General features: G+C 45.8%; 11 protein-coding genes across 11 annotated transcripts; 5 read left to right on the top strand and 6 right to left on the bottom strand.

Annotated features, from left to right (window-relative positions):
* Positions 1-99: 99 nt before the first annotated feature.
* On the top strand, positions 100-1,309 carry DI09_104p110 (uncharacterized protein; the record flags this gene model as incomplete). The annotated part of the gene is made up of 4 exons (XM_013384177.1): positions 100-195; positions 226-385; positions 410-1,097; positions 1,123-1,309. The coding sequence occupies 4 exons, from the start codon at positions 100-102 to the stop codon at positions 1,307-1,309; spliced, it is 1,131 nt and encodes a 376-aa protein (XP_013239631.1).
* Positions 1,310-2,272: 963 nt separating this feature from the next.
* Positions 2,273-2,993, top strand: DI09_104p100 (uncharacterized protein; the record flags this gene model as incomplete). The annotated part of the gene is made up of 3 exons (XM_013384176.1): positions 2,273-2,404; positions 2,430-2,713; positions 2,798-2,993. 3 exons carry the CDS (start codon positions 2,273-2,275, stop codon positions 2,991-2,993), a joined length of 612 nt encoding a protein of 203 aa, XP_013239630.1.
* Positions 2,994-3,224: 231 nt separating this feature from the next.
* On the bottom strand, positions 3,225-5,286 carry DI09_104p90 (uncharacterized protein; the record flags this gene model as incomplete). Its single annotated transcript, XM_013384186.1, has 2 exons — positions 3,225-4,946; positions 5,035-5,286. 2 exons carry the CDS (start codon positions 5,284-5,286, stop codon positions 3,225-3,227), a joined length of 1,974 nt encoding a protein of 657 aa, XP_013239640.1.
* A 346-nt stretch (positions 5,287-5,632) lies between these two features.
* On the bottom strand, positions 5,633-6,940 carry DI09_104p80 (uncharacterized protein; the record flags this gene model as incomplete). Its single annotated transcript, XM_013384185.1, has 1 exon — positions 5,633-6,940. The coding sequence occupies one exon, from the start codon at positions 6,938-6,940 to the stop codon at positions 5,633-5,635; it is 1,308 nt and encodes a 435-aa protein (XP_013239639.1).
* A 281-nt stretch (positions 6,941-7,221) lies between these two features.
* On the bottom strand, positions 7,222-7,425 carry DI09_104p70 (uncharacterized protein; the record flags this gene model as incomplete). The annotated part of the gene is made up of 1 exon (XM_013384184.1): positions 7,222-7,425. The coding sequence occupies one exon, from the start codon at positions 7,423-7,425 to the stop codon at positions 7,222-7,224; it is 204 nt and encodes a 67-aa protein (XP_013239638.1).
* Positions 7,426-7,647: 222 nt separating this feature from the next.
* On the top strand, positions 7,648-8,706 carry DI09_104p60 (uncharacterized protein; the record flags this gene model as incomplete). Its single annotated transcript, XM_013384183.1, has 1 exon — positions 7,648-8,706. One exon carries the CDS (start codon positions 7,648-7,650, stop codon positions 8,704-8,706), a length of 1,059 nt encoding a protein of 352 aa, XP_013239637.1.
* Positions 8,707-9,028: 322 nt separating this feature from the next.
* DI09_104p50 (uncharacterized protein) lies at positions 9,029-10,470 on the top strand (the record flags this gene model as incomplete). Its single annotated transcript, XM_013384182.1, has 4 exons — positions 9,029-9,627; positions 9,677-9,839; positions 9,938-10,221; positions 10,287-10,470. The coding sequence occupies 4 exons, from the start codon at positions 9,029-9,031 to the stop codon at positions 10,468-10,470; spliced, it is 1,230 nt and encodes a 409-aa protein (XP_013239636.1).
* A 208-nt stretch (positions 10,471-10,678) lies between these two features.
* On the bottom strand, positions 10,679-13,900 carry DI09_104p40 (phosphatidylinositol glycan; the record flags this gene model as incomplete). Its single annotated transcript, XM_013384181.1, has 3 exons — positions 10,679-11,286; positions 11,559-13,144; positions 13,476-13,900. The coding sequence occupies 3 exons, from the start codon at positions 13,898-13,900 to the stop codon at positions 10,679-10,681; spliced, it is 2,619 nt and encodes an 872-aa protein (XP_013239635.1).
* A 9-nt stretch (positions 13,901-13,909) lies between these two features.
* On the bottom strand, positions 13,910-14,482 carry DI09_104p30 (uncharacterized protein; the record flags this gene model as incomplete). Its single annotated transcript, XM_013384180.1, has 3 exons — positions 13,910-14,002; positions 14,066-14,374; positions 14,423-14,482. The coding sequence occupies 3 exons, from the start codon at positions 14,480-14,482 to the stop codon at positions 13,910-13,912; spliced, it is 462 nt and encodes a 153-aa protein (XP_013239634.1).
* DI09_104p20 (uncharacterized protein) lies at positions 14,461-15,546 on the top strand (the record flags this gene model as incomplete). Its single annotated transcript, XM_013384179.1, has 1 exon — positions 14,461-15,546. One exon carries the CDS (start codon positions 14,461-14,463, stop codon positions 15,544-15,546), a length of 1,086 nt encoding a protein of 361 aa, XP_013239633.1.
* A 183-nt stretch (positions 15,547-15,729) lies between these two features.
* Positions 15,730-16,808, bottom strand: DI09_104p10 (uncharacterized protein; the record flags this gene model as incomplete). The annotated part of the gene is made up of 1 exon (XM_013384178.1): positions 15,730-16,808. A coding segment is annotated over one exon (1,079 nt), but the record flags the coding sequence as incomplete, so codon positions are not given.

Here is a 16,808-nt window from a genome sequence, read left to right as displayed (position 1 = left end):
GCTCAGCTGGGAGAGCGTGAGACTGAAGATCTTAAGGCCGTGTGTTCAATCCACACAGGTCGCATTTTTTGTTTCATTATCTTTTTAATTTCATTTTTAATGCTACATGTGACAAAGCTAATTGTTGGCACATATGAGCGGTTGATATTTGTCTTTGACATTCTCAAAACGCCAGAAGGAGCAGAACCCAATGAGGTGAGGTGAAATATTTATACTCTATCCTAGTATACCATTAAAAAAGCAGCTGGATTCAAAATACATGAGGGCCCTATTCTGACCCTCTCAGCATCAAAATCTATGTTGGTCTCTGGGACAGCTGACGAGCTCAAGCTCACAAATATGGAGCGATATCAAGAATCTGGCATACTCTTGCAGGCGCAAGAAGGTACAAAGACAATGTTTTTCCTAGTATCGCTGACCAAGAGCATTCTCCATGAAGAAAAATTTTTGTTCGTTGCATTCGAGGATGGCACTATCTCTGTGCTCTCTATCGCTGATTCGGAGCTCATAAAAAAGCTCTCAGTTGGGAAAGGCAAAGCATCGGTCACAGACTTTGCTATTCACCCTTCAGGCAAGATTTTAATGGCTGTGTGCCGTAAAAAAGCCACAGCCGCCCTCTTTGATTTAATCAAAGGCCAGAGGGTTGTCAAAACCAAGCTTCCGATGCATCCAGACTCAATCAGGTTTTCACCTCTCGGCACCAAATACGCTATCCTCGCTCAGAAGGGTCTCGAATGTCGCGTGAACATCCACGAGCTCTTTCCGGCCTCCAATGGAGTTGGCTCAGATTCCGAGCCAACATCTAGTTCGATATCCGATCCAAATTTCTCGCGCAATGAGTTGCCAAAATCCGAGGATGCTACAAATGCGAACATATCCAGTGAGAAAGCTAAAGCTGACGCGGATCCCAACGCATCCAAAATTTCTGAAAAGAGCCCTTTTGGCGCGGTTAGCATATCGTCTGGACGAAAAATCACAGCCATGGAGTTCATCTCGGAAGAATCTATTGCGATTGCAGAACACCCAAATTTGGTCTCCATCTATTCGTTGGCCGAAGATCGCCCCGCAAAGACGGCATCACTTACCGATGTACCGAGGTAAGTAGCTTTGCTAATGGCATAGAAACTCTTCTACTGCTGGTAGCAGAATAAATGCTATTGAACGGATACCTGGTTCTGCCCTCTTCTTGACAACAACCACGGATGGGATAATTCAGCTTTGGGCTCTCAATGATCAAAATGCCGCAGTTCCCCTCGCCCATATAACTATCCCATACCGCATCACCGCAGTTTGCATTTCCGCCGCATAAAGAGCATACCCTGGAATGCTTTGTATAACGTCTAGACGTTACCCTTTGGATGGCCTTCAAATCAAAACGTTTACGAATAATAAATTGCATTCATATCGGAGGATGGATAATTTATTTCCGTTTTGCTTGCTATGTGTGTTTGAAAAGGTTATGTTCAGCTTTTGGCGCCCGCTTGGTGGCCGGCCGCAGAGGAGCGGGCCCATCGGTTGCCGCAAAGCGCATCTCCATCTCGACAATATGTTTTTGCACCTAGGAAAGATATAAATCGCCAACCTTCCGTAGCTCGCTCAATAAAAAGAGCGCAGAAGGCACAGTAAAGAACGGGTCAAAATCGGCTGATGGGGAATCCGGCCCAGATCCTAGTTGGTATCTATTATTACGAAGGGGTTTTAAAGTACGCAGAAAGGGCACTAACGGACAGTGAAAAGCAATCCCGAAGATGGTCAAAACTTCTAGGCGTGGAATGGTACAGCCGCCCTAAAGCTGCCCCGCAACTGCAGTTCAATAGCGAGTAGGTGCTGCAAGATAGAAACCGATATTTAGTACCTGGCAATAAGGGAGTTTTAGAATTACCTATAATCGATGTGGAAATCTCACCGTTACCTAAAACTGAATGTGGCCGTATTTTACCTAAAATCAAATTTGGGTCCTGCCTACCTTCTGTAGTCAAAAGCTGCAGTGTCAAATTGCGTCAAGATTTCGGATCCGATGGCAACATGGGGTGACCGTCCTAGCGTGAAAAGATGGGTTTACTTGCAAGAGTAACTATTCCTGCAGACTCGTCAGAAGCTACAAAAGAGAGTGTGTCGCCCAACACGCGCCTACACGCGCCACACTGAAAAACCACGGGCGCAGCCGGGTCGTCCTCTGACATAAGGATTTAGAATTAATTTAGATCCACACTAGGGTTAGTGGAATGTTGAAGCCTATTGGAGTTATAATTTGCAGCTTGAGAGCCTTCCAATGACGACACTCGCAGTTGCGCGGTCAATGTTGCGTGTAAACCACGCGGGCGAGCTGACAGCGCGACGCATATATGAAGGACAACTAGCTGTTTTACGGGTACTCGATCCTGAGACGGTCCCTCTCGTCCAGGTAACTTTGGCTTTCCCAACGATAGAAAATGTATGAACAAGAGCAAGGCCACTTTGTGCTGTTTGAAGACCTTGTTAAAGGATATGGGGCGCGACCCACGATTTTACAGCCACTCTGCAATGCAGGCGGCTGGCTGCTAGGCGCCGCTACAGCATTCGCAGGCCGCTCCACAGCCATGGCATGCACTGAAGCCGTGGAGACGGTCGTCGGAAATCATTATAGCATGCAACTACGCGAGCTTCTTGATGGTCTTCGCAAAGAACATGGTACGACTAATCATGATGCCTCACAAACCGACCTCCAGGATCAGTATTCCAATTTAGACTGTCAAAAACTTTCATCCACCCAAACAGACATCGGGTCAGCATCCAATTCAGAATATAATGGCTACAGAAAAGAGCACTCCGTTCTTGGTGCGGCGGAGACTCATAAACTTGCTACTTCCATTGCAAAGTGTCGTGATGAAGAGCTGGAACATTTGGATGCGGCTTTGGAGCATGGCGCGCGTAGTTCGCCGATCTACAAAGTGGCATTTCCGTTGATTGCCGCGGGCGTCTCTGCAGCTATTGCGCTCGCTCGTCGTTTCTGATATGTAGACATGGATATGAGCATTTAAATATTTGAACATATATGCGATGCTTCATGTTCCCATAAACTATCAAAGTCAATGGCTTATGGTTTGCCGTTAAATAGGGGTGAAAGTTTATTGCAGCAACGGCCTTTCACGTAGGTATTGTCAAGGATTTGGTACGGCAAGCAGATGTAATGCGACGATGCGCCGAATTTGCGACACAGTGCGAGAGTCGGGTCCGTCGATTTCCTATGCTGATTGGAAGATAAAGCCTACCACTATGGGGGACTGAGTGCCAGATGTGATTCGCAGGTGGTACGGCGCCTTCTCCTGCTTCTCTGCGACAATGATTTCCCAGCCATCAGAGACTCGCTGCACTTCTTCATAATAGTTTGCGAGTAGCTCTCCAATGGCATCAGAAGTGCGGTAGCAACCTGCATCTGGGCCATGATCATGGTCAGTATGGCCCTTTTCGGAGCCGTGAATGTGATCCTTTTTAGTGGCGCTGCAACAAGTAGAAATTGACGCTGGAGTGCCCTCCACAGCTGTGAGCATTGCAACAAGAGCATCGGCCATCATTTCAACAAGTGGTGAAGAAGAGCGCCAGCTCACGAGAAGCGAAAGCCCACCGTCCTCTGCGACAAGAGTAATTTCGCCCTGAAGCAAAGAAAGCATCCCATCGACCGTAGAAGACCGGACATTGGCGGCACCCACCAGCTGAACTACCTGCAAAAAGGAAAAGTTAACGAGTACCTGCTCGTGAACTAACGCCCAAGGTGCTGAAGATGTGACTCTTACCGCGCCACTAGCAGAGCCCTGTCGCAGCATTCCAGAGCTATGCGCCGCAAGATCCTCCGGTGCTGCAATCGTCAATTCCCATCCGCGATCCAGCAAGGCCACGGCATCGACGGACGGAAGAGACATTGGTTTAGGGGATGTAGGCGTTGCATTTGCAATATCCTCCCCGTTGCTGGCAACATCTGCAACGCCAGCGGCATGCAGGGCCGCCGCAAGGGAGCCTGCAACGCGAGCTACGCGCCGCTCACCAAAGGCAATTTCTAATGCCTCACAGTTTCTCGGTGTGTGCACCGTAGTAGCGGCGGAAGCCGCTATGTCGCCACTTTTGTGCTCAGCTTCGGCATCATACTTGTGCTGTAAGGCATTTCTAAGCCGCATCATTTCATTATATTCGCCATGCACAAGCACTAGATGCCTTGGAGACAGCTCCTCAATAAAGTGTGCGTTTTGGATGAAATCTACGTGCGCGCTGAATGAGATACTCTCTACAGCCATTCGGAAGGGCAACGCCCTTTTAGTGGAAAGGGAGGAAATCTCGGTTGGTTCACCTTGAAGCAGAGATTTTGCGAGCGTGCCCTCCWCAGAATACCCTGTCAAGATAAGCCCGTTTCGGGCGTCGCCGCACCATGCCTCTAATAAATCGCGCGAAAGCCCGCTTTGCAACATTCCTGGAGAGGCCATCACCACGCACGGTCCTGGAAGTGAGGCAGCCTGTCCTGCAGCAGCTCCTCGTAGGCTTGTCACGTGGCGAAATATATTTGAAGAGGTGATTGATGCAGATGCACCGTCTGAGCCTGTGCCCATCATGTGAAGATAAGTGGAGTATATTGTCAGGCATTTCTTGGTGAGTGAAGAGGCATAGTAGATGGGAACTGAGCGAAGTTCTGGGTGTTTTTCCCAGTACTCGTCCAAAATCAGTAGCAGCTCATGCGCCTTGCCTAGTGCAAAGACTGGTAAGAGACAGCGACCGCCACGCTGCACGATCTCATGTACCCGGCTGGTAAAGCGCCGCTCGCGTTCTGCCTGTGGCTCGTGCGCTTGCACACCATAAGTTGCCTCGCAAATCATGACGTCCGGTGCGGGACCCGGTGGCCGCTCAGCGGCCCGCAAATGCCGATCTTGCTCCCGCGAGTAGTCACCTGTGTACAGAATTCGTAGCCCTGGATGTGTAAACTAAAATGTGTTGTCTCACCTAAGAAATAAAACCATTTTTCCTACCTATCGGTAATTAGGAAGTTGTGATACCTGTAATTTCGATTACGAACATAGCTGCGCCCAGCACGTGGCCCGCATGGTATGGTGTAAAGCGGATGGAGCCGTCCCCGCAAACATCAATCTCCTGGTGATAGTCAACGGCGATAATACGCTCGTAAGATGCTTGTAGATCACGCTCGTCAAAAAGCAACTCTGCAGGAGTTGCTGCTAGACGTATCAAGTCCAGCAACAGCCATTTGTAGATTGCCTTTGTCGGGTGTGTCATGTAGACCTTGCCACGGAAAGATGTGCGTTGCATAAAGTACGGCAACGACGCAATATGGTCCAAGTGGAAACTAGAATTACCATCATCAAAGGCTACTGTGTAATCAGGATGAGGTCGATGGAAGTGGGGTCGATGGCATCAAAAAAGGGCAACGATGCTATGCCTGAATGGGCGGGATGAATGCCGCAGTCCAGCAGCACATTTTTGCCCCGGAACGAGAGCAAGATGGCAGAGCGTCCCACCTCATTCCCCGCTCCGAGCGGCATGACAGTTAGGCTGGCCGCAGACATGGTCGAATTAAAAACTAAATTTGGCACATTCAAGTTTTTCCACCAAAACCCGGTAATTAGCACTGGAACCTGTTCGGCTCTTAGATTTATTAGCTGTGACGAGTCGCTTCGACTTGCAATGGATATAGCCGGACAGCCCATGCCGTACGGCTGTCGACTGACGGCGGGGAAATCAGAGGAATGTTGTCCTCATCATCATCGTCCTCCTCCTCATGTTCAGCAGAAAAGGCATGGGATGATGCTGGGGCAGAATTCCGTGCCTGTTGGTGCTTGATGGTTCGGACGTGGTTATGTAGGTGCCTTCGATACTTTTCCTTTTCATGAAATACCTTTGCGCAGCGAGGCACCTCGCAGAGGTACCCTTCATCTGCAGCGGCCGGAATCCGCTTTAATAACGATGAGAGAAGCTTAATCACCGCATCACCCTCAGCGGCTGTCGTACCATTGATTTGCGGAGCCACAATTGTACTTTGACGGCGATTTTGTCGCCTACGAGCAGATGATGTGCCGCCGTCGCATCGTATCCATACAGGGACGGAAATCGATGCCGAAGATACAGGCACTGTTCCGATCGAAATTTCTGCCGTAGGATCAGATCCAATTCCATGGAGATCAGCCTGGGCTCTAAGCCAAGGCCGCAGGCGAATTGATCGCATCTCCTGCACGAATGCTCGCATGTCTGAAATATAACCGGGCAAATCCTGGATACGCGGGGCACCTTTTGACCCGGCTGCAGATGGCTTTGAGGCAGGTGTGGATGTTTTTGAATTCGATTGTGTAGTCGTCCTGGATGCTGTGGAAACTGCCTTGATGGTTGAGGGGATCATAGAAGCTACCTTGGTCCCCATTGACGGCTTAATGGTAGAAGCAGGAGAAGTCACCTTAGCCGTAATTTGACGACCCTTCATGATAGATGGTTTCGAAGAGGCACTCAAATGCTGTGCCTTTCGTGCCGTCAAAAGTGGAGGCGGCGGGGCTTTCCGTTTAGGCCTTTTGATGGAAGAAGCGGCGCCCATGCCATCGGGCTCAGAAGATACCTCAGAAATAATATCGACATTTACATCGACATCGCCATAGGTTGGTATATCGCTTTCCTCGTGACCAGGGATTTTGAACTTGATAATCCTAATTGCAGATTGTCCAGAGATCGTAGAGGAAGCGGAAGATGGTGAAGAAGACGAAGGAGGTGAAGACGACGTGCCCCATTCTCCATCATATTGTCCATACTCGCGATTTCCATTTTCCTTTTCTTCTGATTGCTCGTCACTCGAAACCTGCTCGTCTAGTTGATCCTCATCCGACTTGTAAATCCCTTCAGATTTATACCTGCGATTGGGGAATCCGGAGGCATCTGTGGCGAGCGGGCGCCTACTAGCGACGGCGGCGATCTCCTCCATTACAAAATTTGGGGCGAGGTTTGGTTGATTCCCGTGATGTTATGCAAATCTCCAGTGTTSAGTGTAAATCCACAGCCTCCCTCCATTGGGCCAATGGTGCTCATTAAATTTGGCCATAAATTTTACAACCTTCAAACGGTTAGTATCTCCAATCAGAATGACCCACCACTACCAATGTACGTGGCGGCCATGGCGGTCGCCGTCGGCTGGCATTTGGTTTATCGCCATGAGCAATTCCATTAGAATTCCCGCAGATAGAGCAGTAGCTCTTCGTCCTTATTCTAGGAAATAACGCCCATCGCAGCAATCTTTCCTGCCTGCGGCCGCAAGGCACTTTTCTTTTGGGATGGGAATGGCACATCCTCGCTTTCCGTTGGAGGACCAATGCCTGTGGCGATCTCGGGACAAATGGATGACATAGCCATTATTGGCATTGACCCTAGGGCAATTAAGCTGCTGGAGGTTACAAAGCCTTTGTTATACATAGATTCCCGATGACGACTCTCAAAGAAGCGTTATTATTCAGCCTCTCGACCCATCGACAATCCCCATTGCTAACCAAGAAATATCTATTGTGCCGCTGAGTACTCTTGACTGGCAGCTTTTTGTATTTCCATTTCTTCATATGGTAGAACCAATATGCGTCAAGGATCGAGAACGAGTTTCTGACGCAAATCAAGGCCATTTCTACAGAGTATCTCCCGAAGATGTTTATTTTTGTGGATGAGAAGCGAATTGGATTTGGCATCGATCAAGCGACCCCGCTCCCATCGCCAATTATGAGGATCGGATTGGGAACAGAGATTATCGTTTCTCCGCCCATAACGAACGGTTGCCTCAATAAAGGCAATGGCCGTGTCCTCCCTTCATTTAACAGCGATTGCTTCTCTTTTGAGATTTTTTTCCACGCTGATTCTTTCTCTGATGGTTTGTCTTATGAGACTCTTTCTCCTGGATGGATTTCGCTTATTGGCCTGTCAACGGACGAGAAACCCAGTCCCTCTGCATTTTTCTATCTCAATAGAGCCCATGTAGAGTTACAAACAAGGCCCTGCAGTCCTATTTTCTATTTATCCCCACAGGCAGCACAAAGTCTCAATCTCAGAAATTTTCAGCGTATCACATATGAACCACTTCCTAGTGATTCACAATCTATTATTGTGTTAAAGAGAGAGGACTTTGTAGATGACCTAGATCACATAAATACGCGCCAACACAACCAGGTCTGTTTTTATGCTGAGATAGATTTCTCCGGGTATCACAACAGCAAAGGGGTATTGAACCTTCTGAAGCGAGTACCTGCAGAAATATACTTCTCAATTAATCCAAAAAATGAAATGTATCACATTTTTCACTCGTCTGGCATGAAAATGTCCATCAGAAGCTTAATCTCGCATCCCGAGGTCACTAGAATCTACTCGCTTTCGCAATCTCTGCTTTTCGATCTAATTCTTGGCCATAACGCGATATCTACACCGCCTTTTGCAGCTGGATTCTGTATAGAACCTTCTATTGTGCCCGCTGAAGCGGATGCTATCGAAAACGATCCGCTTCATTTTGTCGAAAATGATCTATTCCGAAAATTGGTGACCTCCATTTCCCAGTTTGCATCATCAGTATCATCCTTACCCGGAGATCGCCAAGGACGAGCCTATTTGATCCAAGGTGCGCCCTCTAGCGGTAAAAGCACACTTTTGAAAACCATTGACAAGAAGCTCTACGGCTCCAGAGATCGCATATGTAAACATACACCTGTTTTTACGTAGATTGCTTGTATTTTGATATGCGCGCTGCTTTACTTGATGGAGGCTTTGGACATTGTTGGAAGAAAGTGATCCGCCTTTATAAAGACGCACTCTTTCATTCCCCATCACTGATCCTAATTGATAATGTGGATGTATTTTTTTCTGGAGAGACCGAAATGGTAGTTTGTAGGCTTGCTTATTTTAGGAGTCGCAGCCTTTCGTAAGATTTGCAGCACAAAAATTTTGTTATTATTTGGGACTGAAAAATCTGATCACCATCTGTACTTGTAGAGCTAAGCCGTTTCCCCTGCTTTCAAAAAGCGCATTTCTCGCCATTTTTTGTATGGAATCTATGTCGGAAGCGGAAGTATCACATGCGCTTTGTGTATATGGTCGTCTTGCACGGGAAAACATCTCTGTCTGTTCAAAGATATTGCGAGGAATCTCGCTGAAAGACTTTTCGCTACTCCTTTGTTCGCTCCCCCGTTGTGGAGAAATCTCCATTGTGTCTCTACTCTCCACAAGGCTTTCTCTTCGGGGGCATACAGATACACTCAGCGACCCACATGCTTTCGATCATCCAACTACTTCGGCCGGCGATGGTGGAAACATGAAGCTTGTGGAATGGTCCGCAATTGGTGGTCTTGATGAAATTGTTGCTGTTCTCAGGTCGATTGTACTTCGCCCCCTAACTCTTCCCTTCTTCTACAGAAATCTTCCATTAAAACTCCCCACCGGTGTATTGCTCTACGGGTTTCCAGGATGTGGGAAGACATTAATTGCAAGAGCCATTAGGCACAATGTCAAATCGCTTGAGGTCCACTTTATCTACATCAAAGGACCTGAACTTCTTGGAAAGTATATTGGAGAGTCAGAACAAGCCATCAGAGATCTTTTCAAACGGGCCAGAGAAAACGCCCCTACCATCATCTTCTTTGACGAGTTTGAATCGATTGTTCCCAGACGGTATTGTTTACATTTTCTCATATAGTGGCGCTGGAATTTCCGAAGTCACAGACCGAGTTGTGAATCAGTTTCTGACGGAAATGGATGGCGTTGAAGGAGCGCTTTCCAATCTTTTTATTCTTGCTGCCTCAAGGTACGACCATATTTCCGACCAGCATAGTCACCCCRAAATGATTGACTCTGCAATCGTTCGACCTGGGCGAATAGATAGGCATCTTTTCTGTGGACTTCCCAATAGAAGGGAGAGATTAGATGTACCGCTTTTGATGTGGGTTTATTTTCCTAGATCATCGCATTGCTTCTCGCTCGGAGAGTGAGCATCGACGTGCACTTATTTGAACAAATTTGCACTCTTATTGCTGATAAAACGAATTGGTTTACGCCTGCAGACCTGGAATCGCTTATGTTTGAGCTTTGCGATGGTGGTGTGTTTAAATATGAAAACACCGGCGACGGTGCCTTTGATAATGCTCATGCTGATCCAGCTATCATATTGGGAAAGGTATCGCGCGCCATTGAATCGTATTGCTCATCATTGTCTCTGGGAGAGATTCGCAAGTTCCAACAAGGGTTAGTATTTCAAATGTTCCCATTTAATTTCTAATCGACCTCTCAAACTGACATCATTCCCTTAGATACGCAAGGTTCAAAGGTAAAAAGGCGCATCCAGTGTTTACGACACCGCAACCCCAAGAAACCGAGAAAAATGAGAATCAAAATGTCGTAATCACCTATCAAGAAGACGTGATGATTGCCCCAAATTCGGGCGATCACATACCAAAACTGCAAAACCATCCGCAGTTTCTGATTTACAAATAAATTTACGGGGTACATACATAGCGGTTAACAAAATCCAATTTAATGGCAACAATAAAAGCCGAGCCCCCATGTAGAGCTTGTTAAAAGGCTCTTAAATGTCAGACGATAGGGCAGAATCTCTATAATGGCTGAAGGAAAGACATGGTTCTCTCCCTGCTTGAACCGGCATCTCATCTCATCCAACAGGCACCCAAAGATTGGTTAAAGGCTAGAATTCAAACTCTTCAGAGGGCATCTGATATTTTTCCCTTCTGAGCCGGCCATTATCTATGATTGAAGCGGTAGAGCCTTTCACAATCTCGGACTCTTCATAGAGGAGCCAAAAAAGCAAATAGAAAAACACAGAGACAATGGCCGATCCAACGCTGAATGAGTGGCGGTATATTCCTGCGACGGGAGTAAGCCAAGAGTCTGCACTCATGGCCATGAAAAAGAAGACCATATTGACAAAGTCGGTCACCATTCCTGAAACTATTAAAATCAGAAACGAGCGTCGCTTGGTAGCGCGTTCCAATGCAATAAGTGCAATCGATACCAAGATCACAGGAATAGCTTCCTTGACGAGGAAAAGAAATCTTGTCACAAATAACGAATCGCTACCCGTGGCGAGGCGATAAGAGGCAGGAAGTGAAAACGAGGATAGATTGGAAATGCTATCGACGCCGAAAATGGCGAGGTGCTGAAAAAATATGTACATGCATGCCAGTCGAAGGTCATTCCATCCGAGAACCTCTGAGGGCGATGTGCTTTGCATGTCCTCCAAGCTGCGTATTACTCCTTCGATAAAGATCCACAAAAACAGCGTCGCCGCTAAAACTATATAAAACAGCACTTCGGCCCTACAAGATGAAAGCGCAAAAATACCCCAAAGACAAAACGGCAAATGGAAAAAATAGGCCCACAAACAGCACAAGCACCATCAGGAGCAAGTTTGAAGACAGCGACAAGAAAGAGCTCTTAAAAGAAGTGGGGATAAATCGAGAGCTAGAATAGAAATTGGATGCCGCTCGTAGCCGAAAAGGGCTCCTTTTGACCACATTATTCTTCATGGCCGCAACAAAGATGATGGCAGATATGGGGGGTATTACTACAGCCATTAAATTGAAATTGAGTACTGAAAAGAGCCCAGCCTAAAAATCGATTGATCCCCGTCAGTTTGGGCATGGTAAAATATTTGTCAACGTCAAAGTATGTGCCGCCGCTTGGATACCAGCCATGGCTGGCATACTGGTCATTATCTGACTTCACTAGCCAGCCCACGCACATGACAAGCCCAATCTTACACCATAAAGCTTTTAATAAACATACCATAAAAAGGAAAAACCGATTTGCATATCTGCTCCAAGCAATCGATCTGTTTCTGGAAGATATGTACAAAATAAGACAGACAGAAATAATAAGCACCGATAATAATCCCGAATAATACAAGAAAAAGTTGATTTGGGCATCAACCTGTAAGATCGGGAAGATCGAAAATAGAATTGAGCATACAATCCAAAACTTGGAAAGAAAAATCAGCCTGATGCGCTTGCTTGAAATATTTGACCGATTGATAAGATATTTGGCGTCAAAATCGGAAGGCGTGTGGTATATTGGATCTATTTGCATGAAATAAAACGGATTCGAGTATAAAAACGTCAATCCAACCAACATGACGGAAAGAACCCATCGCTCATAATATGCCAGTACAATTCCCAATTGAAAGAGCAAAACTAAAAACAGCTTAAGCATGTTGTCGTAATTAACAAATGGAGAAATCGATGCCATGGCATATTTGTAATTTGAAAAGTTAAAAATCCAAAATCCAAGTGCAAAAAAGTAATAAAAGTAATACGAGACCGGGAAACGCTTCAATAGGAAATAAATGATGGTGATTCCCATGCAAGCCATCAAAGGCTTTGCACAGTTTCTATATGAAGGGTGCTCGAGTCGTGTCTTTTCATTGGAATAGGTGCTTGAAAGCCACATAATGTGTATCAGAGAAAAGAAAATCCATCCCAAATATCCAAGGAAAATCACAATCCTCAAGTGCTGCCATTCGTAAGTGTACAAATATTTTAAGCCGTCAAGAAGCTGTGCAAATAAAGATTGCATCTCATCCTCCGTAAACTCATCCTGGCCATTTAATGAATCATAGACGCTTTTTCCACAAAATTCGGAGATATTTGCGATTTTTGATCCATTGATTGCCGAAAAGGAATATGGTTTGAAAAAGACATGATTCGCAGACACAATTTGCTCCAATTGTGAAAATTGATTAAACAACTGCTTGGCATTAATGAAAAGGGCCTGCAACTTATCTGCTGGCTTCTTGAAGTTGATAAATTTTACTGGAAGACGGCCGATTGAATTTACTGGAATCGGTATGCCCAACAGAAAGGAGACTAAAGAGGCAACATCAACCTGGTCAATATCTTGCTTTTGAACAGACTTGAGCAACACATCCATGCCCTTGTTACTACCGGTAGCAGATAGATTAGGAAGAAGAACTGGTTTGTTAATTCCATCTCCCCATGCAACAAATGGGATTTGAGGGTCATCTGACGCTTTATAGGCCCCATTTCCAGCAGAGGTGAGTATGAACGTTGATCGATTATCATTTGCAAATAGTTTGGCAAATTTCAGCGTAACTTTCCGAAGTTGCGTGTCCAAATACGCAATGTTCTCGAAAAGTCTAAAGTAAAAATGGTGCACACAAACTCTTTTGAATCTTCCCCATGAAGACGGCTGGTCATTTTAAGACCTGAAAGGTGGAACACGAAAATTTCCCCGGCGCCAAAATTCTGTTTCAATTGATCACTTCCCATTTCCTGGGTAATATACCGTTCAAAGCGGTGAAATATCCACTCATCAAGTAGCCGTCCATCTACGTGTATGATTTAATATCAAAAATATAGATACCGTTCTGCAAGGCCTCTCGATTCATTTCAAAAGACGCTGAAAAGATTTTGGCCCGATCCTTTACAAAATCAAGCGGTTTTGGGGGCGAGCCAAAAACCCATGACCTGGAACTTTGATTGAATACAGAATCCACCGGAATGGTGCCCTTTATTTCTCCAGTGGGTTGAATGCCCGTAAACATGGTGTTCGTGTCATCAAACTTGTTCATAGGCCTGGATACGAGCCCCCACGTGCCTTCCCGAAGCGACTGCTCCGCTATAAAAGGTGCCAAAAAGGTTCCATTTTCTCCTGTAAATGAGAAAAGCTGTTCAGCCCTAAGGCAATCCACTAAGAAAATCACAACACGGGTGGAGGGTGCAGGTATATTCCACCTTGGGATAGTGGAAATGCTTGAGGCAATCGGAGATTCGTTGCAATAAATGTCAGAGATCGAATTGTACAATATCAAGTGGAATATGATTCCAATTCCCAAAACCAAAAAGGCGATTTTGTAGCATAGCACATGTTGTTTCCTTTCAATGCTGTTCATGGTATAGAATTAAAATTTATGTCGATGATCTTGTGGGTTAAACTTGAGTATCAGTATCTTTGCAAGCCCCAACCCTAGTGGTGACGAAATAATTTTTATTTTCTAAATTTATAAATTAAATAGGCCTTTGCTCCTGCTGTTGGCCTTGAATAGCTTGTATTTCACCAGAATTTTCTCAAGAAGAAGGGCGCTTTCATCCGAATTTTCAAGCTCCAATTTTGAAAGTAGCATAGCAATGGACAGTGCGTTCCCCCGTAACTTGGCGTCGTTGGGGCAATTTAGAATGTCGCTCGCCAAATTGGCCAGCTGCGTGGACATTTGAAATCCAGCATCAAATCCTTGCCTAAACAAATCCTGGCTCTTTTCCTGGTGTCCCGCAGAATAGCCATCCTTATATGCATCGGAGATGGCCATGGAATCTGCGAGGAGCGCTTCTTCAAAAATATCTCCTTCATTCATGGCCCCCCAGTTTCTCTATCAAAGTCAAGGAAAATTAATAAAATTTGGTCACAACATTTAAACACAACTTTTTGCATTCCTCGTTTTCTTCTTTCCCTGATATGGCATCATCGTCGCCGGCATCGTTTATATCCACTCGCCTGAAAGAAGAATTTCAGGGCCTCAATTCGTCGGACGGGCCCCTCTCTGGGGAGGAAGATTATGAATGGGATGAACTCGACGCGCTGGGTGAGTTAGCAACCCTTTCGGAATCCCACCGCCAATCCATCATTAATACAGAGATAAGCAAAGAAGATGATCTCGAAACAGATCCTGTCCCCGTATGCCAATGGAACTTGTGCGGCATCCAGCTCTCAGATTTGAAGGAATTGGTGACCCATATTTCTGAGGATCATGTCCAAAGAAGCACCGGTGCAAAAGCAGATGTAACTCCCTGGGCATGCGAATGGGAGGGATGTCCTAGGAAAAGCATTCCACATTCTTCCAGAAATGCCCTGATCAGCCATATGCGTGGACACACAGGGGAAAAGCCATTTTCTTGTCCGAAATGTCCTAAAAGATTTCCCAGGGCAGATGCGATGCAAAAGCACATAAGAAACCACCACCACCAACAACCTTTGCCTTTACCCTCAACATCGACATCCAAATCTGGTTCAAAAAAATCGGCAACAAAAAAAAATTTCGCCGATAGCTCTTCAAAAGCACCCGCCTCGTCATCGCCGCTAGCCCCAATGGACCCTATCTCAGTATCTTATCCTGCAAGTAACGATGCTGTATCCTCTATTTCATTTGAGGCGCCATCATCAAGTATTCCATCAGAACTATCACCACAGAAACTCCAGGAAATTGGCACTTGGTTGGAATCTGTTTTTGATGGCATGCCTCTTTTTACTGTAAGGGCTAATCATGAAACGGCCGAGGGCCAGTTTGACGAAAAAGATGGTGATTGTGCTAGTAATGGCAGAAATTTGAGTTTATTGCAAGTAAGTTATAACAGTGAAGATATTAACGACCTCGACAAGCGACTGCTGGCCCAGTATTATGTCTCCATGCAAGAACGGCATTTTCTCTTGTTCGAACTGCAGCAGATGCATGCAAAAGCAACTACATTAGCGGCCCAGATTACTGAGTGCCGGGGAGCCCTGGATCGATGGGGAAAACAAAATGCCCACCTTTCATCCCCATGATTTCGACAATGATAATGACGATGATGATGATGATGTTAATAATGATGACAATAGTAGTTGTGATGATCCTGCAATTTGATTGTATTAATAAAGTTCAACAACAATGCTCGCTCATTGCGCGCGGACAAGCTTCCACGGATAGCAAATAGCCGATTGACCAAGCATTTCGGTATTGGCGCTGGATCAATTATTTATCGAATCAGCGGGAAAACGTTGGCATGTATCATGCGAGTTGGAGCCTTGTGCGACGTCTATAACCTTTTGTAGGCAATCATCACTTGCAATACGGGGCGTTTTATGCAACTCGGATGAATTTTCATCGATACTATCTGTACCGCAATTTACAGGGGTTTCGCTGGTCGAAAATGGTCCTATGTCAATAGGACCATTTATATTTTGTGTTGGATTTTCCAGGGAAATCGAATCAGGTTGAGGCGTGGAGACTGGTGCTGGAGTGAAAGGATTCGCAGTATTCTCAATTGAGGACGGCTCAAGGTCAACATCCTCTGAAGGGCAATTTACTTTACAACTAGTGCCGTCTTGATGGGCATTCATATTTGAGTTGAATATATTTCCAGAGGGATCCGGACATGGCGGATTATATGCTGTACCTGTGGGATATGAAGAGGGAAACGGATTTTTTGATGTAGCATTATCATTTGAATTCATCAGGGGGCTTCCCTCTGCCAATCTTGTCGAAAGCGGTGGGCTAACAACACGAGGCTTCAACTCCATATATTTGAATGGATACCGGCTGGAATTAAACAGCCCATAATTGGTGCTCAATGACAATGAAAGCTTTCTCGATGGCACTGGGGCAGCGAGCTTATAGTGTGCAGCGTGAGCAGCCTTAGCAGTAACGGGCTCATACCCAAAATTAAATGAAGAAAGAGTGATTGGAAGTGAAGCTTTGCGTCCTGGCACTGGTCCTTTTGGGAAAACATGGTGCGAAGGTGGCGATGAGATCGGACTAGAAATAGATGCTGATGATGGCAATGCTGGCGTCGGTGTGAATGAAAATGTGGGAAAATCGACTAAAGACGAGCATGTGATAGCTTCACTTTTTACAAAACGATGAAGAGCATAAGTATCGGCATACAAGTCAAAAAAAAGCCTCACTTCTAACTCGGAATTCAAAGGAATCAAAGTAGATGGTAAGGGAATCGAAGTAGATGGTAAAGGAATCGAAGTAGATGGCAAAGGAATCGAAGTAGATGGCAAAGGAATCTGTTCAGTAGAACTCGATGGGGAGGATGGCGTAG

Source organism: Mitosporidium daphniae (genome assembly GCF_000760515.2).
Source record: "Mitosporidium daphniae strain UGP3 chromosome Unknown contig-104, whole genome shotgun sequence".
Classification (NCBI taxonomy): domain Eukaryota; kingdom Fungi; phylum Microsporidia; genus Mitosporidium; species Mitosporidium daphniae.
Note: the sequence above shows the minus strand (reverse complement) of the source record. Positions and strands in the feature narration are given on the sequence as shown.